The following is a 16,522-nucleotide window of genomic DNA, read 5'->3' on the forward strand; positions in this document are numbered from 1 at the left end:
TAGCACTATGATAGAATTAGGCATTTCATAAAAGCCTTTTGTAACGATATAAAATTAATACATCTTAATGAATAAAATGAGAAAACATTCTTTCCACGAAAAAAGAAGGGAAATCAGAATTTCTAATTTAACATTAACAACCAATAAGAGAACGAGGTATAAATTCATTCCAGCAATAATTTAAACAAATTCCCCATGATAAAAAAAAAGCACACAAACTTTTAATAAATAATCCTTTTCAATTAAGACTGATAGGAGACTTTAAAAAATGAATACTAGCTTTACATGGACAGCCACCTTTCATAAAACCACTAAATGCTTATATAATGGCAATTATTGGGGGAGGGAATTTGTAAACCTCACTCAAGAATCAGATCACAGTGATTATTTCAACAAACATTTACCAATTACACACCAGGCCTATGTCAGTGTCTGGATACATAACAATCAACAAGGGTCTTTGCCCTCGAGTAGCTCCTGATTTAGAAGGGGAGAAGCAGAAAAGTAAGTGCTCAGAGCTGACACAGGAGTGGGGCGACTGGAGCTGCCCTGGGGGGCAGGAGGGGTTCCCTGAAGGGATGCAGTCAAAGCTGCAGCTCGAAGGCTTAGTGGGTATGTCGCCGAGAGATGATTTTCAGGCAGAACAAAGAGCCTGAAAACCCAGAGGGTGAGAGAGAACGCTTGCTCTAGAAATAAAGAGTGTGTGGGGAGAGGCAGAGAGGACGGCTGGGGACTCGGGGTGGCTGAGTCACCAAGGGTCGCAGTGGCCAGCAGTCAGGAAGTTTGGGTTCCAACCCCAGGCAACGGGAGGCACTGAAGAGGGGTCGAGCAGGGAAACGACAGCCTTACTTGTGTTTGCGGAGAGTATTCTGGCTGCCGTGGGGGACACGGAGGGAGAGGCCACACTGGAAGCAGGCAGACCAGGCAAGAAGCTGGTGTGGTGACCAAGTCCAAGACACTGGCGGTCTGAACCAGGACAGTGAGAACGGCACAGGAAAGAGCGCGGTCAGGAGACATGTAGGGAACGGGAGCAAAGGACCTGGGACCGAGAGATGCCTGAGCAAAGGCGAGGGGCCCCTGGATGAGAAAGGAGTATTCCAGTTTCGGAAGGAAGACCTTTAGGCGGCGAGCTTGCCGAGCCCGAGGGCCCGAGGCTGTGTCCTCTGGTGGCTGGTAGTGGAGAGGGGAGCTCTGGCGAGGGATGGAATGGGGTCTTCAACACACAAGCAGCCACTGCAGCTGCCAGAGGGATGGAATGCAGTGAGGGGGTGCGGAGAGGAACATGTGAGTCGGTGACAATTCTGTGAGGTGAGACGAAGTGAGGACCAAGTTAAGGCAGAATATAGACGGTGCTTAGAGAACTATGGCTGTGAAGGAGAGAAGAGAAAAGGGAGGACCTAGAAGAGGAGTTGGGCGGAGAGTTTTTGGTAAAAGGCGGCACAGACTTGAGCAAGCTTTTGTAAATGCTGTGGGTGAGAAGGCAGCCGCACCTGGGGGAGACAGGACCCGAACAGAGGCGGGGCCAGGCAAGGCGCCCCCCTGCCCTGAACCAAGAGGGCAGTTGTGAGAGGTGAGGGTGGGTGCGGGTGCAGCTAAGTGAGGGCCTGTTGGGAAAGGGAGGCAGTTTCTGCTGAATGTTTCTATTTCCCTGTGAAACGGGAAACCTGATCCTCTGCAGGAGCGAGGGCAGAGGGGAGGACGGTGACGGAGGCTCAAGCAACCGCTGCGGAAGGAGAGCAGCAGGCATGGCCAGGCGCCCCCGAGGCCGCTGTCTGTCCAGTGAGGCTGCATTGCTGGAGCCCCCGGCTGTTTGCTGGTGTGATGGTTTTTCTCCACAAACCAACTACAAGCTACTTTAACTGCGATGTAAAATACTTCTAACAAACTCACTTTTCTTTCTTTTTAATGCTGTTTGCTGTAACTAGATTCAATTACTAGAAGATTTATTTTGTCACACGTAACAGCAGCCTAATGCATGCCTCCTCACTGCTGGGAGAAGCACACGCACTAACAGAGCGCCCTGGTGAGGGCTCCGGGGCTCACCTTGAGGTCTCTGTGAACGATCCGCTTCTGGTGGCAGTACTGGACCGCAGACACTATCTGGACAGGAGAGACGCAACATTAATAGTCATCACTGGTGCAGATTCGTAATGAAGATGAAAGTACGTCACAGATGCTCACACATGCTTGAGACTCAGTCCTTGGATGTCTGTAGGGATCTCTAAATATAATTTCCTCATGCTTTCACCTTGTTAGTTTGAAGAAGTTCAGGAGGGAGGCAAGAAGCGATGGGGGCGGATGTCCTTCCTGCTCTCTCTAGATTAACTGGAAATTCTGCCTCTACTGGGGCCCTCGACATGCCAGTACTTTTGAGTGTGGTTCCTGGGCCCAACAAACCACCAGGATCTGAGGGACCCTGGCTGCCCTCAGGCCCAGCTGTCTCAGGTGCAACCTTACCACGCCCTGCAATCAACGTCAAGCCAAACTAGCAGTTCTAGACCATTATGGCCAGGTCTCACCCAGGTTGGTTCTCCTGGTAATTACTTTCCTCCCAGCCAGTCTGCTCCCTACCACACTCTCTTCCTTTTATCTGATGTGGGTTCAATGACAGCAAAAGCTACTTCCCTTCTTAAAGGACCTGTTTCCTCTGCATTAAAGTAGAAGAGTGTAACGAATGTGAACTACGTACCATGAAAACCTTTGCTGTTGTCTCAATAGGACCCTCCTACTCTCAGCAGATGCTGTGCTTTCAGTCAGCTTTTCATTAGTCCTGTGGCTAACACTGAATCAATTGTTTTGCTACAATTTCACTTACTAGTAATTCTTTCAAAAGTCTCCTTTTCTAATTATAAAAGTCCATATGCTCATTACAGAAATCTCAGGAAGTATAGAAAAGTTTACACAAATATGTAAAATAATACAATAATTAATAAATAATACAAGAATACACTGTTTCATGTACTCACAACTATAAACCTACTTTTGCCCTACCCTGTATATACCTGTACTGCCACCAAAGAGAGAGAACATCTCCTGGTATTTTTGTCATGTATTTTGCTTATATAAACAAAACTGAGGCTATAATGAAAATACCACTTATTTCTCCCAATCATTATCAAATCTGAATGGTAAGCCACAGGCACGCACCTACACTGGACATTAGAACTCAGAGGGCTGTTCTATCCGTTGGTATTTTGGCTCAACACGAGCAGCAGGAGAAGCGGGGCTGGGCTTCACAAGATGCGCAGTGCAGTGCGGATTCAGAAGCTCAGGCCTGGTTCACACGGGCACCAGGCTCCAATGCCAACACGCGGCTTTCAGAGCACCTGACACTCAGAAACGCTGTTTCTACCGTGTCAACAGGAAAACTGCGAAGTGAGAGCTTTGTTTTCCCAGAACATAACAGGCTGATTTCCTAGGACACAGGTAACTTTTACCTGATTTCTGCCTGATCCAATTTCCTTCTGATTCCTGCCCAATACTGACATTTCTCTCTTAGGTCTGCTTTTGAATCAGATTTCACAATGTCCTACACTTTCTCAAAGAGATTAAAGAATTTTCTTCTTTGACCTCCAAAGAGCTCAAAGCTAAAATAATGCCATAATAACCTGAAAACACTAAACGAATTCTTGGTTTTCTGCATTCTGCTTTTAAGCTAGAAGCAGGTGCTTCCAAAGGCTGAGAACCCAGATGTTCTCCAGGTTAGCACTGGAATGCAAGCCTAATTCATTTCCAACCACACAGGACAGAACCTCACTACCCACCAAGGTAGAGGTGAAGGGAGAAGATGGTACCAGGAATCCAGTCTCTTTCTTTGAAAAGAACGAGAGCTCAGCCAAAACATTAAAGCAGCGTAAGTGGGAACTCGGATGAGAGTGGTGAGGGAGTGGGAAAAGGCAAGGCCATTTGCTGATGAATACGGAAAGAAGGGCTGGTTCTTTACTTGGTGTGTGGCATACCCTCCACTTTGCCATGAACAGAAAATCTTTTTTCTAGTGAAGTGATGAGAACTATAAATGTTTGGAAGGCGTGGCAATTAGAAATGGAGACGGGAGAAACACCGCTGTCATGCTGGGCCCTTCCAGGCTGGAATAAGCGCTCAAGGAACCAGGAGCAAGGAGTGCACCCACTGTCAGTGCTGGAATCAAGGCACTCACTGTCCAAGCACAGACACTACCTTTCCTGGATGTACAGAGCAAGAGCAGCGCGGGCTTTTTGGACACTTGAGACAATTCAACATGGAGTCGCTGTAGCCATGACAGCTTTATCAAGGGCCAAGTCAAGACTGAGGTAGCGGGATGTAACAGGAACACCCTGGGGAGGGGCTGGAACACCTACAAGCACAAGTCTGGACACGTGGATAAGGACCCCATCTGTAGCTGCTGGGGGCCATAAGAACTCAGAGCGTGGCTGTGCGAGTCAAGCTCGGAGCCCTGCCAGACACCCGCTTCACCAGACATGCTGCCACCGCAGCTGCCTGGCTTGAGACTGACCCACCCCTCCACCTGCAGGCGCCACCAGTGACTGGGACTTCCTGCCAGACGCTTGCTCTACTCGCTTGTATCTCATAAGCTCCTCCTCTCTGTGTGTAACCTGCGTGTGATTCTACTGGCTTATGGGGGAGGTCCCCCTAATAAACCTGGCACCGTGGAAACACACAACCTACACGTGACTTGTTTTGGGGACACGCCCTTGCTCATGACACTAGATCAGTGGTCGGCAAACTGTGGCTCTTTGGCCCCTTGAGTGTGGCTCTTCCACAAAATACCGGCTCTTCCACAAAATACCAACTTCTGCGCATGGGCCACGAAGTTTCAATTGCACTGTACGGGCGCGCCCGCACATGGTATTTTGTGGAAGAGCCACATTCAAGGGGCCAAAGAGCCGCATGCGGTTTGCTGACCACGGAACTAGACCAATTAAGGTTCCTCAAATAAAGGCTTCAGATTCCTGAAAAAAACTAAAAATCACAATCGGGGGAATGTCCAAGTCCCTCTGCCAGGCCAGGCCCCACCAGGGGAAGGGCAGAGATGGCAGAAGGAGTTAGGGGTAAAGTGCAAAAGGCCCCCGAGGGCGGGTCCTGGCTCAGAGCTGCCACTGCGAGCCTCTCCTCAGTTGGTAACCTACAGTCCATTAACGCCTGCAAGTCAGACACATTCCTCTGAATAGGAAGGAATGTAATTTAATGAGGCAAAAAAAAAAATGGTTTTTAGGTGGCCAATTTATAAAAATTAGTACAGCTATGGAAAGGGCCAGACTTGTTTTGTAATAAAGAGAAATTGGAGTTTCCTTCCATAGACAACAGAATAACAGAACTGAAAAGAACTTCAGAATTCAACAAGTATAACTTTCTTCCCCCCCCCCAAAAAAAAGTTTTAATGTTATTTATTGATTTCAGAGAGAGGAAGTGAGAGGGAGAGATAGAAGCATCAATGATGACAGATAATCACTGATCGGCTGCCTCCTGCACTCCCCACACTGGGGATCAAGCCTGCAACCTGGGCACATGCCCAAACTGGAAACCAAACAGTGACTTCCTGGTTCATGGGTCGATGCTCAACCACTGAGCCACACTCGCCAGGCAATTTCCTCTTTTTATAAATAGAAAAACTGAGGCTCAGAGAAGTAAAATGATAGACAAAAATTAGTTTCAACTTTGATATTTAATAGGTTTCAATTCCAAGTACCATTAATATTTTTAAGCTTTTAAAATTAAACTTATAAATAAGCCCTTAACCATAAATAGTAGACTAAACACATTAAGAGAGGCAAATGTTAAAAGAAATCTTGAAAATCAGCTAAAACTGCCTTTCCAGATACTGTGAAAACTGTAAAGGCTCCTATCTATACTCTACCTTGACAAATATTACTGGTATATGTGAATAAAACAAAAATTTCAAAGTTCTGAGAGAAATGAGGCTACCCTGCCATTTAAATAAAGAACTTATAGCCAGGGGGGACAGTCCAGGTGGAAGTATGAAGTACCCGCTGCTTCCCTTCCCTTCTTTTGCATCAGGGTGGCCAGCCCCACCACCACTTGTTCTGGTGAAGAGAGTTTTGCTGGAAACAATCGTCTGAGCCATCATTTACATATTGTCTGCAGCTGTGTCTATACTACAACTTCCGAGTGAAACTGCTGCCACAGACTGTGCGGCCCCCAGAGCCTGAAATACTTACTATGTCACCCTCTACAGAACGAGCGTGCTGATTCCCAGTCCAATAACAGCACAACCTAATGAGTACAAATTTTGAGTTTTGATGTCACAGGACCAGACATCAAATTTTGGACAAATTATTTAATCTGCCTGCGCTTCAGTTTCCTTATTTCTAGGAAATGAGCATGATACTCCTTAACTCACAAGGTGGCTGGATTTACGTTAATGTAGGTAAAGCACTTTTCCCAATGTCTGGCAGGTAGTGATCAATAAATAAATGGTAATTATTATTGTTAAAAACTTGGAAATAGTTTTAATTAGTATAATCATATTATGAAAGGCTCTGGTTTTTAAGGCTCAACTGTCAAAAACTAAGGTTAAGAGTGAGGCTAGCCCTGCCGGCATGGCTCAGTGGTTGAGCATCGGTCGACTTATGAACAAGGAGGTCACGGTTCACTTCTTGGTCAGGGCACAGGCCCTGGCTGTGAGGCATGCAAGAGGCAGCTGATTGATGATTCTCTCTCATCACTGATGTTTCTATCTCTCTCTATGGAAGACAGTATGGAGTTTCCTCAAAAAACTAAAAATGGAACTCCCATTTGACCCTGTGATCCCACGTCTAGGAATATATCCCAAGAAACCAGAAACATCAATCAGAAAGGATATATGCGCCCATATGTTCATAGCAGCACAATTCACCATAGCTAAGATCTAGAAACAGCCTAAGTGCCCATCAGTAAATGAATGGATTAGAAAACTGTGGTACATCTACACGATGGAATACTATGCTGCTGTAAAAAAGAAGGAACTCTTACCATTTGCAACGGCGTGGATGGAACTGGAGAGCATTATGCTAAGTGAAATAAGCCAGTCAATGAAGGAAAAACACCACATGATCTCACTCACTCATGGATAATAAAGACCATTATAAACTTATGAACAAAAATAGATACAGAGGCAGAGCTGCCTCAAACAGATTGTCAAACTGCAGCGGGAAGGCCGGGGAGGGTTGGGGGGGGGAGGGGTAAGAGATCAACCGAAGGACTTGTATGCATGCATATCAGCATAACATAAGACACTGGGAGGTAGGGGAGGCCGGGGGATTGTTAAGGGGGGGGGGGGGGAGCCATATGTAATACTCTTTGTAATACTTTAAGCAATAAAACAATTAAAAAATAAAAAAATTAAAAAAAAAATAAATAAAAATATGTTAAAAAACAAACAAAAAAACCTGAGGCTAAAATCCCATTAACAAAGCCAGAAACAGAAACCAAGGCTATCTCCTCTAGAATAGTGCCTTAGGCACAAAAGGCACTTAATAAATTTTTGTTGAACTGAATGGCCAACCCCTGCTCCATCCAATGGGCCCTATAACCATTTATATGTGCAGACACCTGTTCGTTTCAGGGTTTGAGATTACTTTATCAAATTAATAAACTAAAGGTACGTTAATTCATACCTGTCTAAATTTAGCTCTTGCTTCTTTTTCCTTCATTCTTCCATGTGCAACCAAATAGTCAAACACTTCACCTATAATTGAGAGAAATAAAAGTAAAAAGAAGTCCTACTCTGAGCATCAATTTTCCATAAATCGATAATGTTTCATTCTTAGCAATGCCTTAATTTTATTTTTAAATATAGGTATGAAGATAAACAGAAATATGTGGAATTTAAACTATGTCAGCCTTAAGTTCAACTATAGGTAAAGTTCATCTACAAAATCTTGAAGCTAGATAAAAGCCCTGAAATTAAATTATAAACTTTCATTTTAAATATTATTTTTAATATGCTTTAATAAAAACTTAAAAGTGAAAATTAAAAGTGAAAATGGATGTTATTTTTGTTAAAAGAGGATGTCTTCACTATAGGACTATGACAAACTAGCACTTCATGAATATATTCATTCATTCAACAAATATTTATTGAGTGCCTACTAACTGCCAGGCACCGTCCCAGGCTCTGTGGAAACAGAGTGGTGAACAAAGCAAAGTCCCTTTCCTTGTGGAGTTTACATTCTCGTAGGGGAGACAGGTAGTAGACAGACAAGTGAATATACAGTATGTCAGATGATAAGAAGTACTGTGGAGAAAAAACGGACAAAGGAACAGGAAGTGTGCTTGTGTGTGCAAACATTTTGCTGACCAAGGGCAGCAGTGGATGGGCACAGGAATGGGTAGGAGGGTGGGGTCCGGAAGAGGCTGGTGGGCTTTGGTCAGGATTCAGGCACAGCGCCAAGTGAGAGCAGAGGAGAATATAAAATGGCTGACCTCTTATAAGGATCACTCTGGCTGCTAGAGGGAGAAGCAGGTTAGGGGTGGGGAAGAGACAGGATGAGAGCGCTGGGCCTAGAGTGGGACAAGGCAGCGACGTGAGAAGGGAGGAAATCAGGACAAAGTGTGGGGGTACAGCCAAGAGAACGCGTGGTGGACATTTCTTGGGGAAGAGGGGTGACATTCAACGAATGTATCAGTACTGCCAACTGCTTATCAATTTGGAATGAAGAAACACCTCTGAAATCCACAGAAAGAGTCCTAATTTAACAAACATGGTATAAAATGTGTTCAGGAAAGAATCCTGTCTTCTTCATACAAAGACCACCACCACCAGCTTAGCGACAACATTTGACAAAAATATTTTGTCAAATATTTGGCTCAGTGCTTGATTGTTGATCTACGAACCAGGAGGTCATGGTTTGATTCCTGGTCAGGGCACATGCCCAGGCTCGTGGGTTCGATCTCCAGTGAGGAGCGTGCAGGAGGCAGCCAATGAATGATTCTCTCTCATCACTGATATTTCTCTCTCTCTCCCCCCCTCTCTGAAATCAATAAAAAAATATTTTTAAAAACATTTTGATACTTAAAAACAGCTGGTTCTGAACATAAATATTTTTGAGGAAAAAGTCATTCTGAATTGCGATGACTATCTCTGCCTTTTTAAGCCTTTAGCCCTAATGGATACATTTTTAAACAAGGGAGAATATTTTTCATTTATCACTTGATTGCATAATGATCTTTTAAAAAGGTATTACATGTCAATTAACACCAAACAATTCATTTAACTGTGATGACTTCTGAAGTTAAATGTCAGCTCCTAAAATGTCAGCATTTTCTAAGGAAATGACCTTCCTTTTGCAAATAGAACACAATGTCAAAACAAGTAGCTAAGCCCTAGCCGGTTTGGCTCAGTGAATAGCATGTTGGCCTACGGACTGAAGGGTCCACGTTTGATTCTGGGACCCTGGTTGGGGTGTATGCAGAAGGCAACCAATCGATGTAATTCTCTCACACCGATATTTCTATCTTTCCCTCTCTCTTCCACTCTCTAAAAATCAATGGAAAAATACACTCCAGTGAGGATTAAAAAAACAAAACTAGTTAAAATGTGAAAACAACTAAGGATATATGCATATCATATGAAAAACAGTTTTGACTTAAAAAACATTAATAAATTAGACCCACTAGTTATTGTAGGGGTCTGTCCCTTCCTCACACCTAACCTGCTACTCCTTCATTTCATATTCTCCTCTGCTCTCACAGATAAAGTCCAAGTCTGTCAAAGTAATTTTAAAACAATTTTATAAATTCAAATATAATATAAACCTCTTAAGAGTTTTAGGAACCATAAAATCATACTGACAATTACTAAGTTATACATCAGGAATTCATCCTACATCTGTTTTTTCCTTATTAAAAGCTAGAGGCCTGGTGCACAAAATTTTTGTGGGGGAGTGGGGTGGGAGGTGTACCTCAGTCCGGCCTGCACCCTCTTACAATTGGGGACCCCTCAGGGGATGTCTGACTGCCAGTTTAGGCCCGATCCTGCAGGGGATCCCCTGCGGGATTGGGCCTAAACCGGCAGACAGACATGCCTCTCGCAATCCAGGACCACTGGCTGCTAACTGCTCACCTGCCTGCCTGCCTGCCTGCCTGATCACCCCTACCCACTCTGCCTGCCTGCCTGATCGCCCCTAACTGCCTCTGCCTCGGCCACCCCTGCCGCCACGGCTTCGTCTGGAAAGATGTCCAGAAGGTCGTTTGGCTGGCGGGTCTAATTAGTATATTATACTTTTATTATTATAGATGTATTAGCACTCAGATTAAGCTGCTAAACAGAAAACCTCTAAAGCAGTGGTTCTCAACCTTCCTAATGCTGCGACCCTTTAATACAGTTCCTCATGTTGTGGTGACCCCCAATTTCATTGTTACAAATTAAACATAATTAAAGCATAGTGATTAATCAAAAAACAACATGTAATTATATATGTGTTTTCTGATGGTCTTAAGCAACCCCTGTGAAAGGGTCGTTCGACCCCCAAAGGGGTCGCGACCCACAGATTGAGAACCGCTGATCTAAAGGCTATCTATCTCTTAGAGAAAGAATAGCAAACAGCGGCTCTCTCCACCCAGGTCAGGGGCCCTGTGGCTGATGGAAGGACACTGGACAGGACAGGTGAGAAAGCTCTTGGATGAAGGCTCAGGTCCTGCCCCTAGTGATGGAACTGCTGGCACAGAACAGCTTTCCAGGCTTTAGTCTCATCTGTGATATGAGGTAGGTGTCCTGGATGATTTCTAAGATTTCTTCCCACTCTATATTCGCTGATTCTGCTAAACAGAAAAACACCAGACTGGGGAAAGACAGGTAGTAAATCTAATGAAACTTTTATTGTTCAAAATGGCAAACATGAACAATCACACAGATGTCCTGAAAGCTGACAGTGCTTTATGAGATGATTAAAAAAATGGCCAAAGCCAATATACCACCTCCACTGATTAACGCTTTTTAATGCTCCTCAGAGGAGGGCCATGTTAGCAAGTCAGAGAAACTCAGAGACATGTGACCTATCAGGCCACTCTGCCATGAGGGGAACTGGATGGACTGACCCCACCTCTTTCCCAAAGCACATCCTCTTTCCACTAAAACTGGGTGCTTCTTAGATGTTTATGTTTTTTTTCTTTAATATCCTTTATTGATTTTAGAGAGAGGAAAGAAGAGGAAGAGAGAGATAGAAATATTGATGAGAGAGAAACATTGATCGGCTTCCTCCACACACCTGGGCATATACCCTGACTAGGAATCAAACCAGTGACCTCGTGGTTCATGGGTCGACACTCAGCCATGGAGGCATGCTTGGCTGGGCCAGATGTTTCTGTTTTGTTCATATTTAAGAACAATCTCTACAACACTGTACCTAAAATTGATGGGAACAGAAAGCCATGACCAACTATATAGTGTCAGAAGGCTGAGGCTCCAGGCCTGGCCAAGTGACCACAGTGAGACTTCCCAGACTCCTTGCCTCAAGGACAAAAGGCCATCCCTCACTGCCCGGCCACATCATGGAGTCATTGTGAAGCTCAAGGACAGATCAGGTAAGAGAAGGCACTTGTGTACTGTAAAGGCTACACAAATGAAAAGGTTATTAATATTTACTCTGTAAGATGAGTAGAAAGTATTAGAACTCCATAGAGATTTTCAGTTCTTCAATAATCCTTCAGCTCTTCCTACTCCTAATCAATTGTGAAAATACCAACTAAATTCTTCAACCACACATTTAAAACAGAAGTCCTATAACTAATAACAAATTAGGAGTACGAAAAAGGGATGTCAGGGGTGTGTCTACTACTTGCTCACAACAGGCTTCCCATCTTTTATTCAATGGTTAACTCACTACAATGAGGCTACAATTTAACCTTTTGTCTTCAGATTTCATAATCTCAATAAAAGTGCTAATGAAAAAATAAAACCCTAACCAAAACAACTTAAGCTATACTGTAGCGTCAAATAGAGTATGTCCCCAGTAGTTTATAATTTTATAAAGTTAATTGAATTCTTATTTGTTGAGAAAATGCTATGTGTCAGACACCATGCTAGAAGTAGGAAACACCCAAAGATAAGCAGGACAGCTTCTGACCTCCACAAACTCACACAGGGTCCAACAACTACAAGCCTACCATAAAATGAGAATCTCTGTGAAAGACAACAGCTATAAATACGGCTATATATATTCATTTCAGAAAAATGTCTACCTTTATATAAACGTGCAGGCAAATAATTATGAGTCCTTAATATTTAAGGAGACTCTAATCACATGCACTATAACCATCACTTCTGGTCGTGGGAAAGATGGACAACAAGGACATGGAAATCTGATGAGGAAAAGCAGGTCTATTTCAAACAGGCTAATATCCAGGGTTATATATAAAAACCCAAGTACATGAAAGAAATAAAATGTGGTGTAGACACACATACACGCACACAGGAATATTATTCAGTCTTAAAAAGGAAGGAAATCCTGTCACATGCTACAACATAGATGAGCCTTAAGGATATTATGCTAAGTGACGTAGGCAGTCAAAAGGACAAAAACGATGATTCCACTCATGTAAGGTCCCTAGAGCAGTCAAAGTCATAAAGACAGAGAGCAGCATGCGGCTGCCAGGGACTGGGGGTGGAGGGAGCAGGGAGCCAGTGTTTAATGGGACAGAGCTATAGTTTTGCAACATGAAAAAAGCTGTGTGGATAGAGGGTGGTGATGGTTACACAACAATGTGTATTACTTAATGCCACTGAACTATATACTTTAAGTGGTTAAAATGGTAACTTTTATGTTGTGTAATTTTACCACAATAAAAAAATCCAAGTATTGGATATCGTCAATTTAAAATGTTAATAGTGAAACAATCACAACCCACAGAACTGCTAACAGCTGGCTTTTTTGATTTTCATCCGAGTGTATTATGACTGTGCATATTAAAGAAACCTTAATAATTATCAATATGGGAATCTACTCTTCCAAAAGGAAAGAAAGAAAAACACATGTAAGTTTCTTACCTCCACTTGCATACTCCATGATTAGGTAGAGTGTTTTGTCAGTTTCGATGACTTCAAATAACTTCACTGGGGGAGGGGAGAGGATACAGAAGAAACAGATGTTTGTGTGCATATACTAGGTACATATAAACTGTAACTACAAAAAGTAACTATTTTCTATTAAAGATTTTAATAGATGGCCCTCTAAAAACTGCTTTTAGGACATTTATTATATATTACAACAACAGAAAATATTTTGTTAAGACCTCAGAATTCCATAAAAATAACAGTTCTTTCTGGGTGCTGTGAGGGTGTTCCTGGCGTGCACACACAGCTGGGGGAGTGTGCCTGCCCATCCTCTCCCGTTGCTGGCAGTGTGTCAGTCCCAGTAGCTTTCTGCCCAGCAGCTCTTCCCTTGCGCCTCAGGAAAAGCCAACTTATTTCACATTCAAACGGCAGGGACTGCTCCCATCAACTCTACTTCTGCAAGTGCAAATCCATTTACTTTTCGTTCTGGCTTCAAGGATATATTTAATTCCATCTGAGCCTTGTATTGCTTGGGAAACATACAATTCTCCAAAAACAAGGTGCCTTTGTTACTATTCTGAAGCCAGAGATGGAAGGAAGTAGAAGGGATTATACTATAATGAACTGAAAAGAACTTTTAAAAGAATTCTTTTCAATGGGTCAGAGTAACATTATTATATCAGATCCTGTGACAGAGAGAAATAACCTTTCGATTACTGCTAATTCATAAAACCATAAAAAAAATCAAAATACACATATTTTTAAATAAAACTGAATTTCTAAAGCTATCAAATCACTATTTTGCATTATATACTTTATTTTGGTAATACATACTTTAAAATTAAATTTACTGAAGGGTTGGGGGAATGCTAGTCTTTTATATTTTGGGGTACTTTCTGATGTTTTAACATAAGAGTAATAGGCCAAATAAAATGCCTAACATAGTATTTAATATATGTTTGTTGAACTAATGAATAAAACTATCATATTTCTAAGATGATATATTTGGGTTATCAAGAAAAATCATTGAGATAAATTTAAGACATGTATGCTGGAACACCATCAACATATAAACAAAACCTTTCTCAAATTCCAATGTAAATATTAGCTCTCCTGGGAAAATGACTTTAATCCAATAGTAATTTAAATTTTTAGACATTTAAATCTATTATCAAAGATAATAGATCAAAGATAGGTCAGTTAGTAATAAGTAGAGAGAACTCTAATCAGGGTACAATTTAATTAATTAAAAAATAAAATAAATATGCTTAAGGTAGCTAGTTCTAGGTAGTAGTAATAAAAAGTGTTTTGGATGAAAAGTTGTAATTTAAAAATCAGAGTTGGCTAGCTAACCCAAAGGGTTGAAACAAAAAGTGAAGGCTTTCTTTTTATAACATTCCTTGTTATTTTTCTTTTCTCCAAACATATATTTTACTGATTTTAAGATGTACAGTTTTTCACTTTTTAACTAATATCGCTGATAATGGGATGATGGCTTGGTTGCATTGTTTTTATTTTAGTTCATAAAACAATAAAGCCTTTTAAATAATAGTGGCTCAGATTGGGTGAAATAGAGCATAGTCTTCTCTTCCTGTGCCACAAGAATTCTTAATAGGCTATCCTTAACATCAAACGTCACCTCTTCCACTTCTGAGAAGTGATTCTGATAGTAAACTGATACAACTGGCTGTCTTAAGAGTTATTTCACTTTTGTGTACATATTTCACTATTCTTCTAATCAATATTAAGTGTTCACTATGTACATGATAAAAGAGTTATTTTACTCTTGAAGTAATATTTTTAGACTGCAGGAGCTATCACTGTGTAAAGAAGCACTTATATTATTTTTAAAAAGTTCTATTATGATATGTGGGATCAAAAATTTTCATTGAGATATCTGTACAACAGGTCAGGATTCGGCAGTTTCATACTTTCATCGTGGTCCTGCAATGATGAGGGCAGGACCAGGGCCCTTCCTCATCTCTGAGCCCACCTCATCACCCGGCAGAGCTGTGCAGAGGACACTCAAAACAGACCTGTGCCATATAAAGCAATACATATCAAAATCCCAGTGGATAACTATCCCATGTCTTTTTAAATGGTTCAATGTACAAGTATTTTCTTAGAAAAAAGCTACAGCAAAAGGTCTATCTTTGAAAATCTTAACTCTGACTTAACAGAATTCCCTTTTCTCTAGCTATGAATTAAATATAACTATATTTTCCAATAATTAAAAATAGATTATAATCTAATTATAGATGTTTCTACTGCATTAAAACTTTAAATTAACATGTTCAGGATCTAAGCTTTTAACCCATCTTTAGTAAATTGCAGAAAGTTAATACAAATGATAAACGATTTGGAGGTATATTTTATTAAAAGTGTGCCTGGGCTGGGAAGAGGGAAGACATCTCTCTCCTGGAACACATGATTAACTTTATGAGATACTTTCAAGAATGTATTTAGACCCAAAAATACTTAAGAAAGCAGAAAGTACCTATGTTTGGATGATTTAAAATCTTCATTATTCTTACTTCTCTGAAGAGCTAAAAAACAAACACACAATCCCCCCAGAACAGGTTATTACACATTATCTTCCACTGTTGCAATAGAAATTTACATTTTTACCTAGAGGCCTGATTCATTGGTAACGTTCAGTAGTTCACATCTAAGACTAACATGATAGCAGCACAGTGTAACCAGGAAGCAGCTTTAACCCAAGACCACAGCTCAACTCTCTCTTGTGAAAAAGCAGAGGTGCTAGGGACCCCACAACTGGATGCTACTTTGCTGTCGTGAACACAGATGACTGGATTCAGGCAAGAATAGTTTGTGACTAGGTTTAGTCTGACTCAGTGTCGCCCCAGGGGTTCTAATTCTGTAAATCTAAACGCAGAGTCCCAGTGAGCTACATCCTGAGTGTACTGGACTTATAATGCCAAGTAATCCTATGAGAGATTTTCAAGGAGACCATGGCAGGAGTCCTCACAGGCTCCCTTCGTACTCGCCATGTGGCATGCCCTGGTTGATGGGACACTATCGAACCTGAAGCAAGCAAGGGCAGGACAAAAGGTTTGCGCAGCGGGGCTTACTTTCTTGGAACGATGTCCTAACATGAAGACAGTTTAGCCTCTTTGAGGATGAAACACTGCCCGTAAAGAGACCATGGTTCCACCTGAGGGCAGCCCACCAACTTGCCCCCTGAACGCTGCCACACAAGCGGACCCAGGGGAGACAGAATGCACTGCCTCGTCAGGAGCAGCAGAGCTCCCAGGCACCACATGGAGTGAGGAGAACAGTCAACTGCTGCTGTCTGAACAGGTGCTGTCAATTCAGGAGGCACAGCATGATGGCCGGGGCTAATACAGGATGATCTCAGAAAATAACAGGAACTGAGGGGCCAGCCCACCCAACCCTCTGGCAAACAAGTGGAGACAGAAAAAGAGGAAAAGACCGTCCAAAGTCCGTGGGCAGTCTGGCCAGACCAGGTCTCTCAGCGCAGTGTCCTGCCACCTGCAGGAGACAGGGCTGGG

The 16,522-nt window shown here is 42.3% G+C and overlaps 1 protein-coding gene across 6 annotated transcripts in view; it reads right to left on the reverse strand.

Moving 5' to 3' along the window:
- Nucleotides 1–16,522, reverse strand: part of MARK3 (microtubule affinity regulating kinase 3) — a 104,833-nt gene that overhangs the window by 29,894 nt on the left and 58,417 nt on the right. For all 6 annotated transcript variants that reach the window (XM_081086018.1, XM_081086017.1, XM_081086016.1 and 3 more), the window contains exons 4-7: nt 15,487–15,535; nt 12,984–13,049; nt 7,615–7,685; nt 2,044–2,100 (exon numbers count right to left, since the gene is read on the reverse strand). In XM_081086018.1, the coding sequence (XP_080942144.1) occupies nt 2,044–2,100; nt 7,615–7,685; nt 12,984–13,049; nt 15,487–15,535 (243 nt within the window). The remainder of the gene's footprint in view (nt 1–2,043; nt 2,101–7,614; nt 7,686–12,983; nt 13,050–15,486; nt 15,536–16,522) is intronic.

This window comes from Myotis nattereri, assembly GCF_964212035.1.
Source record: "Myotis nattereri genome assembly, chromosome: 1".
Classification (NCBI taxonomy): domain Eukaryota; kingdom Metazoa; phylum Chordata; class Mammalia; order Chiroptera; family Vespertilionidae; genus Myotis; species Myotis nattereri.